This window comes from Oryx dammah, unplaced genomic scaffold (assembly GCF_014754425.2).
Source record: "Oryx dammah isolate SB20612 unplaced genomic scaffold, SCBI_Odam_1.1 HiC_scaffold_10, whole genome shotgun sequence".
In the NCBI taxonomy this organism is placed as follows: domain Eukaryota; kingdom Metazoa; phylum Chordata; class Mammalia; order Artiodactyla; family Bovidae; genus Oryx; species Oryx dammah.
This window is the reverse complement of record NW_024070194.1, coordinates 67083776-67100333: the sequence shown is the minus strand read 5'-3', so window position 1 is coordinate 67100333 and position 16558 is coordinate 67083776. Positions and strand designations below refer to the sequence as shown.

General features: G+C 40.1%; 1 protein-coding gene across 4 annotated transcripts in view; it reads right to left on the bottom strand.

The window, feature by feature from the left end:
• USP6NL (USP6 N-terminal like) overlaps positions 1 to 16558 on the bottom strand; it is a 142678-nt gene that overhangs the window by 25001 nt on the left and 101119 nt on the right. For all 4 annotated transcript variants that reach the window (XM_040248486.1, XM_040248487.1, XM_040248488.1 and 1 more), the window contains 2 exons: positions 9499 to 9579; positions 3643 to 3750 (listed from right to left, as the gene is read on the bottom strand). In XM_040248486.1, the coding sequence (XP_040104420.1) occupies positions 3643 to 3750; positions 9499 to 9579 (189 nt within the window). The remainder of the gene's footprint in view (positions 1 to 3642; positions 3751 to 9498; positions 9580 to 16558) is intronic.

The following is a 16558-nucleotide window of genomic DNA, read 5'->3' as shown; positions in this document are numbered from 1 at the left end:
CTGGCCTCCTCCCCTCCCATCCTCTCAGGACAGCTAGATTTTCATTTGGATGGAAAATGTTTGGAGTTTGCGTTGGCAAGACTCTTCCCAGGCAAGCCAGGCAGTTCACGGTGATTCTTCTTTCCACCATAACGTTCTAGTCTGCCTTGGGGCCTATCACTGCCCGGCTTCCTGGTTCTCAATGGGCTTCGTTTTCTATGCAGTGTTGCTAATTCGACCCAGGCTCACTTTAGGCTGCTGCTGTCAGCCTCTCCTGGCTCTTCTAGTAGAACAGGCACCTCCTGCTTTCTACTCCCCGCAGACCCGGCTCCTCGGGCCTTCGGACCAGCTAGCTGCTCAGTGGGGCTTCTCAGAGGTTCCCCTTCACAAACATCTGCTAGGCCTTGCTTTGCTTAGGTTTCCTGGCTCCTGCATCTCACATCTTTCTTGGTTTATTTCCTTGTTCCGAGGAGCTCGGCCTCCAGTAGATTTTGTGAAAAGATGTGTGGAAGATCAATTTTTTGATGCTCTGAATGTCTGTTAAGTCTACCTTCTTTCTTAGCTATTTGACTACTTTAGAATTCTAAGTTAGAAAATATTTTTGCTCAAAAGGCACCACCTTCACTGTCTTCTGGCTTCCAGTGTTGCCATTCTAACTCCTCCTTCTTTATAAGAAAGGAGCTTCTATCTCTAAGTTCTGAAACTTGCAATTTCTGTGTTTGGTCTGGATCTATTTTTAACCACAGGTTTGGGCATTTGATGGATCTTTTCAATCTTAAAAACTCATTGAGTTGAGTTTTGACGTCACAATCTATTTTCTGGGAAACCTCTTCACTTGTCATTTTCAAACCCTCCTCTAGAATTTTTCATTTCTATTATCATCTTTTATATTTATAGGCTCTGTTGTTCTTGAATGTTTCTTTTATAGCATCCTATACTTGTTTTATGGATGCAATATCTTTTTTTATCCCTCTGAAGACATCAGCAATAGCTCTTCTGTTTTTTTCTTGCTCTATGGTCTGTTTCTCATAAGTTGCTTTTTCCACTTGTTCCTATTTTCCATGCTAGCTCCTAGCTCCTCTCCTCACTGTCTGCTTGTATTTGAAAGAAGACACAAGAAAGCTGATGGAAAGTTGTGTGTGCAGACGGGCTTCACAACTGTCCTCACTGAAGAGTGGTCCAGCTGCTTTCACTGGGCCTCCCCTGCAGTCAGGAGTTTGGGAGTTATTTTCTTGGGCTGATCAGATTCCTAGGGAAACACGCTTCTGATCCCCCCTCGGGAGGACAAGTGCTAATGTTCTGGGACAAGTGGAGGGAAAGGCTGGTCTGCCCCAAGTTCAGGGCATCCACTCCCCTGCATTTTCCTCCACGTGTCTATGCCCTCTCCAGCCCACAGGCCCTCTGTTTCTCATCCCCTCCTTCCCCAGAAAGGAAATGCTTTACAAGACATGATAAAATATGCTTTAAAATACAATTTAGTTGAAAGGGAGAAAAACACCCAAACACATCTATAGTATGAATTATTCTAGAGGACAAGAAAACTTAACACAAAAAAGACCTCATGACAGAAGCAAAGCCCAGTTAAGCAGGTAAAAAAATAACAGAACAGAAAGATTACATATGTCCCAGAATGGTGACAAGCTAAGGGCAGAATACAGGAAATTAAGCATATTTATCTTAACAAAAGGAGGTAAGCAACTTCCCAGGTAATCTCTGAGACTGAGTCCATGAATGTCACAATAATAAAGAATAAACACTTACTTAAAAGAAATAGGATCCAATGAGCCTATAAACCTGAGGGCAGAAGTATAGTGGAAAGCACCTGGATGAAAAACTAGCCGCCTCATTGTGGGTCTGGCCAACAACACTCTTCAGCCTTGCTAAGGCTTCAGGTGAGGTTGTTGACCACTGTGGCCAGACCCCTGCCATCTGTGACACAGATCACAAGACCCCAAAGAGACAGACAACAGTGAGATACAGCTAAAAGAACGGGAGAAACAGTAGGTAAGAGCACCGGCTCAGGAGCCACCGCCATTATCACTGTTTGAGAAAAATCGTAGTAGATGAAGGAGAAGTAGTTTTATTCTCACTGAATTTCCATAACATCTTACAGAAAAACCCAAACAAACTTTCTGGCCAAATCAATATCTAATCAACCATTTAAAATAATTTGAAACTCTAAAATCCCAAGATAGAAGTCTTATTTTTTAAAAAAAGTAACTGCTTAAATGAACCAATATTTATAACTTTACATCTTGATGAAAAAAATTTTTTAATTTATATTTTATTGAAGGATAATTGCTTTACAGAATTTTGCTGTTTTCTGTCAAACCTCAACATGAATCAGCCATAGGTATACATATATGCCCTTTTGCCACTATTATTCAACATCGTTTTGGATGTCCTAGCTACAGCAATCAGAGAAGAAAAATAAAGAAAAGGAATCCAGATCAGAAAAGAAGTAAAGCTCTCACTGTTTGCAGATGACATGATACTGTACATAGAAAACCCTAAAAATAGTATCAGAAAACTACTAGAGCTAATCAGTGAATTTAGCAAAGTTGCAGGAATCAAAATCAATATACAGAAATCATTTGCACTTCTATATACTAACAATGAAAAAACAGAAACAGAAATTAAGGAATCAATCCCATTCACCACTGCAACAAAAAGAATTAAATATCTAGGAATAAACTTGCCTAAGGAGACAAAAGAACTGTACACAGAAAATTATAAGACACTAATGAAAGAAATCAGAAACAACATAAACAGATGGAAAGATATTCCATGTTCCTGGGTAGGAAGAATCAATACTGCGAAAATGACTACACTACCAAATGCAATCTACAGATTTAATGTGATCCCTATCAAATTACCAATGGTATTTTTCACAGAACTAGAACAAAAAAACTCACAATACATATGGAAACACAAAAGACACCAAATAGCCAAAGCAGTCTTGAGAAAGAATGGAGCTGGGGGAATCAACCTTCCTGACTTCAGATTATACCAGAAAACTAGAGTCATCAAGACAGTATGGTACTAGCACAAAAACAGAAATATAGACCAATGGAACAAGACAGAAAGCCCAGATATAAACCCACGCACCATGGGTACCTTATTTTTGATGAAATTTTACTTATACATAAACAGGAAGGTATCAAAAGAGCGTTCTGAAGTTCCTTTTCTAATTAACACTGGGTTTAAATTAAAAGTTTTCTTCATTTCAGTTATTCTAACTTATTCTATTTATATATACTTTCAGAGGAACATTTATTTTTAGATATACATTTCTTATTCCTTCCCAAGGTTAATATAAAATTTAGGTTTTAGAAAGGCTATAGCTGAGATGACAAGGAGGTAAATTTAATACACTGGCCAATTTCCAAGTCTTGCTGGTCACTTTTATTAACGAATAATAAAACCTAGAAATGCCGTAACAGTCTTGGGAGAAAGAAGAAAACAGTCAGTCATACACACACAGCTGCTGGATAAACTGAATTCTGCTATTATTTTCCTAAAACCTCTAAAAGTGACACTGAAAATCTATTACTAATACTGCATTGTAAATGAATAGCCGCAACCAGGTGTTAATTTTCCTTACAAATATGCCCCAACCGTGACTGACGGTTTCAAAACGCCAGGCTGGCTCTCAGTACTCACACTGTACAGGTCTCTGGTCTCTTCCTTCATTTTTGGGATCTCCAGGAGCAGTGCCCAGACTTCACCTCTGAGCTGGAGTGGGATTCCTTTGTAAATTCTCCTATGAAACTTATGGAAAGAAACATAAATTGAAAGTTACAAACACGAAGCTCAGACTAGTCCCTTAAATCACTTCTGTTAACTCTTTTCAAAGGATTCCTGGTAACTGATAAAATTTAACTCTCTTGGATCCTCTCACCTCTCCTCTTTAGATCTGAACAGGGACATACATATACACAGAAAGGACAGAACAAACAAGTAAGATGTCAAGTACGTCCATACATTAGCGTTTTCATTCACTGCAAAGGTGCGCCTTCAGACACACAGGAGCACAGTCGGCGCCTTCTAAAGTTGTGAATGTCTGACACGTTCCCCACTGATGTGCTACCTAGTTACACACCTCCCTTCTTTCCCTCATACATCTAGAAGGCTCAGAATGACAAAACGGTTCTCTTGTGTCACAGTGTCTTTACGGAGTCTCTCCAGAACCTTCTATCTCACAACTCATTGTGGCCCCCAGCCTTTATTCATCTCCCCCTCCCCTGTCCCAGCACACACACACTCCCTCTTTCCGTCTCTTCTCAACCCTGGAGAGTTCCTTCTGGAAAACTTTTGTTCTTTTCCTAATGACACTGATCCTATCTGACCAGACAAAAATAGTGATAAATTTCCATCAAGAAGGAGAACCACTTCTGAATGAAATTATGTATAAATCGTCAGTAACTCTTAACTCTTTGGGTTCTTGACACTGCTATCACTCTAAGAATCTTAAGACTCGGCATACCTCTCCAACTCCTTGTGATTCGCCTTCTTCCTTAAAGCTAATCACATATTCAAAATAACATATTTATTATGCTCATTACAAAGTTGTACATAAGGAAACTTTGAAACTTAAAAGGAAGTGATGAAACAAATTATGGCAGAAACTTCAGGAACAAGGTAAAAATAAGTACACAGTTACCATTACGAACAAAATAATATTTCAATAGCATGGCTGAGAAAATAAGCTATTAGAACGAATAACCAAAATGCTGATGAGCTATGAACTAATAAGCAGAGCTTCAACTTCTACAATTATACTACTTAGATTTTTTAAAATGAAGCCTTTACTAAGTCATGATGTAGCTTTAAGAAACTGTGACTTTAAATAATTAACACTGTAGAATGACTTTTCCTGTGAAACAGTGCATACTGTGAGGTTGACTCAATTAGATAATCACATACATAATTTCAGTTTTGTTCCTTTGGTATAAACACAGTACGGTCTCAAATTTGAAATTTCGGCAGTGACTAGAAACACTGAAGAGTTAAGTCAGGTGGTAGATGTAACTGGAAGAATATGTACAGAAAGGCTGTGTGTAAATTCCATTCTGCTTCAGCATTTCCCATGTGCTCAACACTTAACACCATTAACTGCAAACTGAGTGTGTGTGTGTGTGTGTTTTTTAAGTGACTTTAAGATTTTCCAGAGAAAGTTTATCACCTATATTCATTTCAAATTTATAATAAACTTAACTTTTTAAAGGAATATAATCCACTAAAAGCGACTTCAAATTCTCTCCTGAATTTCCAGAGTAAAGATGTTAAACTGTAAGCAATGATGGCAAGTAAACAGATACTTCCATGTCCATTAGACAGACGTTTTTCCGTGAGTAAAATAAGAACCACATGCATTTCTTACACTGCATCACTCACAAAGATTTTAGACATTATTTATTGCTTTTGTTCAATTCTGTATTCAACAATTATATATAAATTACTGACTCCAAATAGGCACAAGTCTCCCGAGTCTGGATCTCAGAGTTTTAAACCATCCATGAGGCCCCATGCTTCTTAACAAGCACATTCTATTTCCTTCTGGCCTTTAACTGATACACACCAAAAGGGACTTCTAAGCAAACAGACAATAAGCAAGCCACGGCATCTGGACACACCATCTCTTGCTTATCGTTAAAAACAGCCTTGAGAAATTTATTTCTATACATCGTGTCTCCATTTTCCTATCAGTTGAATCAAATGTTGGCTAATACAAGTCTGTCAGGGTCCATTCAGTTATTTGACAAAAAACAACAACAAAAAAACACCATATGTGTACACACACACACACACACACACACACACACACACCCTCCATTGTAGGAACACTGTTATGGCAGAGCCCAGACACAATAATATCACAACTAGTTAAATCAGAATGGTCTCTGCCAGCAGAGATAACTTCATCCTTTCATTTAATAGATTATGTTTTAAAAATGCAGTGTGACTGTACATAGGGGGTAGTCATTGTGAAAACACAGGCAACCTTAATGGCACTTTTTTTCATTAAAGCTTATATTCTAAAAATACAAATATTCTCTATCAGACCTATATATTTTTATTTCAAGATATTTATAGATATTTCTTTGTACTACTACCACATAAGTAAGGATTCTGTTGAGAGAAAACATATACTTTCCTTTGGAAGAGAAGAAAAATATACACAATTTTTTAACTTCAATGTGATCTAAGACTGGGTATAAACTGAGAGCAGCAATTCTTTTAGAAGGTGCATTCTGCCTCATACCAGATTGGACCATATATATCATCAAATAACTCTAGCATTCATTATAGTTGTGGGAAAGTGCTTTAAAAATGATGCATGAAAGAAAGCTCCATTAAAATCTCTCTCACTGAGAAGTACATTAGCAGAGTTGCTGTCAGGATAACAGCCTAGTAGAATGCTTATTTTAACAAAGGCTTACATAATTTCACAGACATATGTATACTAGAGAAGGACATAAAGTCATGTAATTCTACAAGTATTTTATTGGACTGAAGCTGAGATTAAAGCGTAGGTACAATGCGTCATGAGAGATTCTGTAATTAGTACTTGAAAGATCTTTCCACAAAGACATCAGGTGAAGGACTTGTCAGCTTTAGGTCAGTCTGAGAAGCAGAGTGTTAAACCAGAGCACAGAGATCATGACCAATATTCTACTCGGAAAGAATTCTTCTTGAAACATAAAATTAGTAACCCAGAAATGAACTTACTCCTGATGAAAATAAAACAGTAACCGTCTAATGGAATTTAAATGGGGATATTTAGGATGCTCCAAAAGAAAAGTGATGTTATTCCTGGGAGATACTCCATGACAAAAAGATTTTCGAGGCTGAATAAATGTCACAGAATTTAAGGTCCCTTTAAAAAATTTCTACCACATATTAAAGATGCTGAGGAATCCTGTAGTAAAGAAATCTGCTTACCTCTGTTCAGTTTTAATTTTTCCAACATGACTTAACCAAAGAGCTTCTCTCTCATGTAATAATAAGCAACATTTACTGACCGCATATTAAGTGTCAGGCACTATTCTTTGAGCTTTGCATGAATTATCTTATTGAATCCTCAAAACAACTCGGTGAAGGAGGTATTGTGATTACCCTCATTTTACAGACAAGCAAACTAAGGCAGAAAAAAGGTTAACTACCTTCCCTCAAGTCACACGGCTAATAACATGGCAGAGCTGGGGTTTGAACCTGGGATACCTTATTCTTTAATCAGTAGGCAACACTGCTTCCATGTAAAAATACCTGTTAGAACCCAAGGAACTGATGCTCCCTGGAATTCTTGTTGGCAAAGGCTGACACACAACAATTTATATCTATGTAAATAAGAAAATGTACATATACTGCATAGAAAAAAAGTGTGAGGAAACAGACAAAAATCATAACAGTTAACTCAGTGTTTTGTTGTAGGATTATGGAAGATTTCTTTTTTCTCTTAAAAAAAATTTTTTTTTAATTGTCTAACCTCCCTTCAAAAAACTGCTAGTGAATGCTTATTACTTGTGAGGTGCAATGCCTAATGGCTTACCTGCATAAAATCATGAAATCTTCATCTCTTTGAAATGGGTACTATTATCTCCATTTCAAAGATGAGGAAATGGAGGCTTAGTTGTCAGCAGTTCTCAAGGCATGAGCCATGCAAACTATTTTCTTAATGATACTAAAACATTACTGGCCTCTTTCCCTGTGCTGACTTTGGCACTGGGAGCAGAAAAACCTTAGTTCATGGCCCCTCATCAAAGATGAAGCTCCTGGCACCTTGCCATAAACCAAGGCAGGAGAAGCACTGTGTGGGCACTCACTGCGTTCTTTGATCACAGCTTAAAACAGAGGTCAGTGCACTTCAATGCCCTTGATGAAGCAGTGGAAACTATTAATTTCACTCAATCTCAATCCTGAAGACACATATTAATATTCTGGGTCATGAGGTAGGACACACAGAACACAGTGCCAGCCTCAAGTAAGAGCATTTATGAAACTGAACTGCAATCTGAACCAACTGCTTTTGTGATGGACACTAATCTGAAAAAATGACTGACTAACAAACCATGGTTTGTTAGACTTGTGTGTTTAGCAGACAGTTGCTCAAAAATAAATGAAGTAAAATAAATAAACAAATGAAGTAAGCCTGTTACTTTAAGGAAAATTTGTTGTTGTTGTTTAGTCTCTAAGTCATGTGCAACTTGTTTGTGACCCCATGGACTGTAACCCACCAGGCTCCTCTTTCCCAGGGATCTCCCAGGCAAGAATATTGGAGTGGGTTACCATTTCCTTCTCCAAGGGATTTTCCCAACCCAGGGAACAAACTCAAGTCTCTGGCACTGGCAGGCAGATTCTTTACCACTGAACCACCTGGGAAGCCCTTAAGGAAAATACCTAACAGTATTTTTGCCACTGATAACTTTTGCCCTTTCAAGCAAAAGTTAGAATTTTGGAAAACTTCGACTACTAGGAACTTCACAACTTAACAATATTGAAAGACTTTTCTGATGAGATTAGTAGGAATATTAATAGATGTACGCATTAAAAAACAAACAAACAAACCTGATTTAGAACGACCTATACTCAATGCCGGGCAAAAAGACTTAGGAGGGAGATCGGCTAGATGCTTTAGGACAGGACGTGCTCCTGTTCACGAACACTGTTCAAAACAAAACTTCTCTCCTTCTGAGCAGGAAGACAAATGGATACCAAACCTGGAGTGACTGCAATAATCCTGACCCAAAAGGGAAGCCATGTTCAGCAGGCTGATACCACAGCAGGCAGAGGGAGATGGAAAGAAATGAAATTACAAGCAGCAATGTTAACTAAGCAGCCGAATTCCGTCACCCCTGAAAGCCTGCCGACCTCTGGGCTGCCCACCACGTCCTCTCAATTCCTGCAACCAGTCTAAACTGGGTATTCTGTGACAGCACAGAGAGTCCTAATTCAAGGCATTCCACTCAGGAGCTTCCCAGATAACTCAGCTGGTAAAAAATCTGCTTACAATGCAGGAGACCCTGGTTCGATTCTTGGGTTGGGAAGATCCTTTGTGAGAATGGATAGGATACCCACTCTGGTATTCTTGGGCTTCCCTGTGGTTCAGCTGGTAAAGAATTCGCCTGCAATGCAGGAGACCTGGCTTTGATCCCTGGATTGAGAAGATCCCCTGGGGAAGAGAAAGGCTACCCACTCCAGTATTCTTGGGCTTCCCTTGTGGTTCAGCTGGTAAAGAATCCTCCTGCGATGTGGGAGACCTGGGTTCAGTCCCTGGGCTGGGAAGATACCCTAGAGAAGGGAAAGGCTACCTGCTCCAGTATTCTGGCCTGGAGATTTCCATGGACTGTATAGTCCATGGGGTTGCAAAGAGTTGGACACAACTGAGCGACTTTCACTTCATTCACTCAATTAAATTAAAATTTAAAAAAAATTTTAAGAATATGCATGTAATATTATCATGAGAGAGGAAATTTTACTGGGAAAATCCACTTCATAAGGAAGTAATATTTTAATTACCTTTTCAGTGTTCTTGTATTTTTCCCATCCTTTCAGCATTTTCAACCATTTAGTAGTTCTTTCAATTTCCAGGTGCTTTTGCTAAAAATAAAATTGAAATTCATTGTTATTGTTTGTTTCAGACTTCTTTTACTTACAAATTACCAAAAAATGTCAAGGAAAATGCTGCTGAAAAAAGAACTATAAAAAAAGTTATGCAACATTGGACAGCAAGTATCTTAACTTTTTAAAAAATAGTTGGACACTTGATTACTGCTGTATCAATAGTACTCTCGGAATTCCAGGGACGGCAGAGCCTGATGGGCTGCTGTCTATGGGGTCACACAGAGTAGGACACAACTAAAGCGACTTAGCAGCAGTAGCAGCTTAAGTTAAAACACACAGGAGAGACAGGTAAAGAGAAAGCAGTCACTCAGATTTTCTAACATTTCAAATTAATCTAACTCTGGGTATCTTCCCTGGAGAAGGGTATGGCAACCCACTCTAGTATTCTTGCCTGGAGAATCCCTGTGGACAGAGGAGCCTGGCGGGCTACATACAATCCATGGGGTCGCAAAGAATTGGACATGACTTGGTGACTAAGCACTTGGTATTTTACAAAGTTAAGCCAAAAGGAAATTTTAAAATATTTTGAAATATCTTTAACACAACTTCAAAATTCCATTCTCTTCTTTAACATTTTACTGAATTTTGGCATTTTAATTCTTTCAGTGACAAAGGTGGTTTTTGCAAAGGAGAACTGGATATTATTGGGAGATCATTACATAACTAGCATTATGCTAGTGAAAACTGTACAAAGTAAGTAACTGTTGCTGCCCTTGGGAAAGTTCACCATCTGCTCAAGGGCGCCTGACACGGAACACGCAGTGCTGGGCCTAGAGGCAGAGAGGGCGACTCAAATCCTGTGGAAGGAGCAATGCCACCCACCCAGGATGGCAGAGAAGGCGCGCCTGAGTGCAGAGCTGGAAGACTGTTAGGGTTTTTATCAAGTGCAAAATTCTGAGAAACACGGACATATACACTTCTCAGACAATGCAGCACCACAGGGGTTAAAAAGGACGTTTGCAGAGCTGAGGCTGAACACACAGTCGGAGGTCTCGACTGTCACTAAATTAAGATTCTGGGCAAAGCTGGGAACCGGGTGGAGGGGCATAAGGGAAGGGGGAAAATGGTAGAGAAAAAGCTTCTCCCTCACTCTGGATTCCAGGAGAAGGGATTTTTTCCTAAGTCCTCCAGCCTGCCCTCCAATCTCTTATTAACTCTCATGGTGGTAGAGTGACTTACCTGATTGGTACATTCAGAAAAAAAAGACCTGAGTGTACAGCCCTCCGTTCCTTCCCTTTGCGGGCCCAGCCTACACTCAGAAAGCACATGTGGGTGGGCCGCGACCCGGGAAGCAAGTCTCTCTCCAGGTGGCCCCCCGCTGCTGCGCACCTGACCTCCTTCCCCCAGCGACACCTCCCTGCACGAAGGCCAAGGTGCCTGTGGCCTCTCACTGCCTGGAAAAGAGCCGCAGGGCCCACACCTAGTGATCACGCTCTTGTGAGAACAAAACAGCAGAATTCCTAGGAGCAAGTGAGCTGCTGCTGTTTTGTTAATTCTCCTCAATGGCAGCATGTTCTTCCCTGAAGGCCTCTGTAAGTGTATTAAGTGCTTCTAAAGAGTGAAGGAAACAAAGGACCACATGGGAAAGAACAGTTCTGAAAGGACATTTTATGCTCAAAACTGTGTGCTCATGACACCCCCATGAGGTAGGCATAGTCCTCCTCACTTCACAAATAAGGAGACAGAGGCCCAAAGGAGCCAACTGACTTCTCCACGTTCCCCTCTGGTCAGGTCAAAGCCAGGCTGTCTGGTCCCAGGACCTGTGCGCTGGGCCGCCACGTCCTAGGCCCTTGCCTCCACCTGGCTCTCCTTGGGGGAATCTCAGATCTTGTACGAATCCAGCCCCAAATAGGCAGGTGGCACAGGCCCACCATCAATATTTTTAGATGAAGAGAAGCATAAAATCCCAAAGAAAATCCTGAATTTGGAAAAGATTCTCACCAATCAGAATTGGTTCTGTTCAGTCGGTTCATTCGCTCAGTCGTGTCTGAGTCTTTGCGACCCCATGAATCGCAGCACATCAGGCCTCCCTGTCCATCACCAATCAGAATACTTTGATGCAATTTTTTTTTTTGCGGGGCGGGGGGGGGGGGATTATATCCTTAAAACTTTTAATTACTTCTTTGCTCTTCTAAAAATTTTGATGGATTTTTCATAACCAAAGATGATCACTTGTGAGCAAAAGATACTGTTATGATTCTCATTTTTCAAAAGATTAAGCATATTCTTCATTATATTATTAGTGATAAAATGCTACAGATGGTTCCAGAAATATGTTTAATTTTAAACCTCAGCAGGGCACTGAAATCTAATTAATGTTTCTGCTGAATGTGACTTCAGAGAAGGCCAACTGTGAAAAATTAAGATGGATCTAAGGAGCTATTCAGTCACTTTACTGTTCTGCACTTCCTCCCCTGACTTCCTCAAAGCACAATCCCTTTCTCCACCAACAGGAGAGCACCAAATAATTCAAGCCAACCCAAGAGCATGATAACATATCCTTTGCCAGGAAAAGCCCTGCTGAGGTCTAGCAGGCCTCCTCCTATCTTTCCTTTTTATGACTATTAAATTGTCAATAACTCACTTTAAGAAACAGCTATCCTTTTTTTTTAAAAAGGCACATTTTTGTATTCTAACACTCATCATATATACAGAGAGATTATTTTAAATGCTTCACATTCTTACATGCAAGCATAAAACACATATGCACAATTTTAAAAACTATTAAGTATGCTTTTCTTTTCCCTACAGCAAAAAAAGGAAAAATTTTGGGTAAAGCTCCCAGGCTGTAAGATTTTAAAATTATACACCAGTATAAAATTATACATTGGTATTCCATCAGGCTTAAGTGTTAACTCCATAACACTGTCAGATCAACTATACCAGATTTGAATGCACTCATGAATCTGTAATAAGCGGATAAAATATACTTTATCAACAAAGATGCTACAGCTTATCAACTCCAGAATTTATTCTGAAAATACATGTGACAAGTATGAACTTAAATGCTCTAGAAAAACAGGCTCACTGACACCAAGACGCTAGAACAAGAGCAGCAAGGGAGAACCGCACCTAGAAGTTCAGCAGCCAGGTCAAACCCCACGCACCCAAAAGGACTCCCTAACCATGGTGCTACTACCCTTCCGTCTCTGCTGTGGACTAACAGTGCCACCAGACACTAAGTCGGTCAGCCTACAAGCTTAGCTCTGCAGTCTCCATTTACCTTCCTGCTAGACCCAAACCGCACTCACTGGCCCCGCCCATATCTCCTGCTTCCATCACGTACTTCCTCTGCCTGTCCCAGGGGCGGGACTGGGGCAGTGCTCATCCCTAGACAAGAGCAAGAGCACACAGGCAGCCCTGAGTGGCCGCAAGCCAGCCTCCACACTGCTGCGAACTTTTAGGAGAGTCCCAGTTTAAAAAATCCTTCAAGGGCTACCAATTATCTATTAATAAAGTTCAAATGTCTACACAGATGGCTCTAACACAGGACGACACAAACTCACCTTCTAGTTTTCTGCTACTTTGATGACCTGGTCATCTTGAACTATCTGTCATTCCCAACACACAATGTATTTTCATGCCTCTGTTAGGAATCTATACAAAACTGCTATTAAATAACTCTGTTGACTTTATACACCGACATCTTACTTTCTCTAATTTTTACTGAAACATTTCAAACCTGCAGAAAGTTGGAAGACCAATGCACCATATACTTATATATGCTTCAGCAAAATCCATCAATTACTAACATTTTGCCAGATTTAATCTATTTATATTGGGGTGCCTTTTTTATTGGGGGGCTGATCTATTAGAAAATCACAGACATCATGAACACTCCTAATGTTTACCTAAGAATAAGACACATTATCCTACATAATCATAGCACCACTATCACACTCCTTCAAGAAATTTAAAATTGGTTCATTATTTCATAATAAATCATCCATATACCAAACTCCCCACTAGTCTCAAAAGTGTCTGTAAAGCTGTTTTTCTTTAGGTGGGGTGGAGAGAGGACATCTCTTTAGTTCCCTTCACTCTAGAACAGTCTCCTGGCCTTTGTCTTTCATGATGTTGATTTTTGAAGGGTCTAGTCTGCACTATCTGACTTTGTCTAATTGTTTCCCTGAGATTTTGGTGGGAATACTACATAACGGATTCTGTGTCCTTATGCGCCCTCTGACAGCTCGTGCTGATCTGCACCGTTATCTGTGATGTACCTGCTGATGCCGTGGTTACGTGGTATTTGCCCAACTTCTCTGTTAACAGAGACATTCCCTTTTGTAACTAATATGTAATCTGGGTGGGACACTTTAAGATACTGTGGACATCCTGCTCCTTAACTACTCAGTGGTCTTCTCATCCTCTATAATTTCTGCCTGAATCAATTCTGATTCTGATGGTGGTAAAATGGTTTTTTACCTTTTTCATGTGTGTGTGGTAAAATTTTTTTAACCATTTTTGTGGGTTTTTTCCCCCTCTCATTCTTTCTATATTACTGATATTTTTCTATTAAAATGTTTTCCCTCCTGAGTCCTGCCCAATTTTTAATATCACTATGGAGTAAAGATAGTCTAGTCAAGGCTATGGATTTTCCAGAAGTCATGTATGGATTTGAGAGTTGGACTATAAAGAAAGCTGAGTGCCACAGAATTGATGCTTTTGAACTGTGGTGGTGGAGAAGACTCTTGAGAGTCCCTTGGACTGCAAGGAGATCCAATCAGTCCATCCTAAAGGAAATCAGTCCTGAATATTCATTGGAAGGACTGATGTTGAAGCTGAAATTCCAATACTTTGGCCACCTGATGTGAAGAACTGACTCATCTGAAAAGATCCTGATGCTGGGAAAGATTGAAGGCAGGAGGAGAAGGGGACAACAGAGGATGAGATGGTTGGATGACATCACTGATTCAATGGACACAAGTTTGAGTAAATTCTGGGGGTTGGTGATGGACAGGGAGGCCTGGTGTGCTGCAGTCCATGGGGTCACAAAGAGTCAGACACGACTGAGCAAGGGAACTGACGGTATAAAGAACTATTTTATTCATTCATTGTGTTATAATCCATTCTTATTATCATTATTCCTTTCGAGGCTCAAGTCGTCCCAAATTTGGTTGGACTGCCTCTTACCTGGTAGTAGATTTCCCCTCTTCAAGTGGACCCTTTAGACATGCCCAATCTGGCACCAATTAATTCAGGTTCACTTTATACTTTTTCTATCCTAGACCTAGATCATCCATTTCTTTAAAGAAACACGGGTACTGTTTCAGGGGGAATGGCTACTAGATGTGCTCATCACTGAAGTTTTTAAAATCACATAGGAGACCCCAGCACAAGAAAATTCTACTCCCCTGAGAATGTCAGGACAACACATTATCAAAAGGAAAAACTTCCATTTGAAGCTTGCAGTTTAATACCTGATCATCTTAAATTGGTATCCCCTCTGAATCAAGACTGGCCCCTCACACTGGGGCAAGCAGGGTTTAAGGATTAAAAATGGGACCAATATCTTCTTTGTTGCCTAAATCTCTAGTGATCTGAGACTATACTTTAAGCCCATGCAGGACCAGATGAATAGGAAGTACTTAACAACTGCTGCCGGAGAAGGCAGTGGCACCCCACTCCAGTGTTCCTGCCTGGAGAATCCCAGGGACGGGGGAGCCTGGTGGGCTGCCGTCTATGAGGTCGCAGAGTCGGACACAACTGAAGTGACTCAGCAGCAGCAGCAACAACTGCTGCGTCACCCACCCAGTATGCAGTAACCCTGTATTGGGTCCAACACTCCTCCTGATCCTAACATGATCAATAACCTAGACAGTAAAGGCTAACCACATACACGATGCATGGATGAATATTAAACAGTCTTCTCTTCTACAATAAGAAATCTTAGAACTTTAATTAAGTTCAAGTCTTCCAATGTTTTTTGAATATTAGGATATGTGACTGAAGACAGTAGAGCCACGCCACACACTCCTCGACCTCACCAGCAGAGGTCAGGAGAGGATAAGGAGTGCAAGAGGTAGACACGTATTTTGACAGAAGAATGACATTGAAAAGTCATGTATTTTGAGTAAGATTTCACAGCACATAAAATTAAGATATAATTTTAAAAATCTGAATAGGCTCCAATATTCCATCAAGCTATGCAAAATATCACACTGCAAAAACGAATAGCTGAATCCAGGAAAATTCAGTTTTACATATACTTTCCTCCTTATTAAAAGCATCAATAAGCTCAAAGAAACAATATAATCCATTATTAATAGTGTCCTCTGCAGAGCAAATATAATAAGTGTGTTTGTTTATTTGTTAATGTGTCTGTTTGGGGGAATCCAAAGCACTCTGCAAATACCAACACCAATCCTCTTATGAAGGCCTGATTTCTACTACCCCTATTTTCAACAGAGAATTGCCTATGTTAAAACAAAAAACAAAAACCCACCACCACAAAGCTGGAACTAAAGCCCTGAGACTTGACTTTACTATGCATCAGTGTACAAGTCTTTTCAAATGGCAGGCAGGAAGTTCACACTGCAGGTGGATGCTCTGTGAAGACTAATAAACACTTACAGCTTCTGCAAGGCTATCATTTCCATTGGTTTACTCAATGCAGCAATATATGCAGAAATTTTTATTAGTTTCCTAGAAATGGCAGACCTTGAACATTTGGTCTAGGCAGTCACTGAAGAACACATGGACTAAGATGAAACCAGAAAAATTGGGGTAAATCCAGATAAACTAAAAAGTTTCCAGCCTCAGACTGCTTTTCATGTGTCTAGAGTTCTCATCCCACTTTGAAGAAACCAAAGCTGTGAAAGGCAGGTCACACACAATGTGAGCTCAGTTTATGGATGAGGGTAGAACGGAATCTCAGTCAGCAGCCTCAGAACTCCCTCTCTCAGTGACAGACTGACAGGGAATATAAAATTGTCTTGTGTTAAACTGTTAAGGT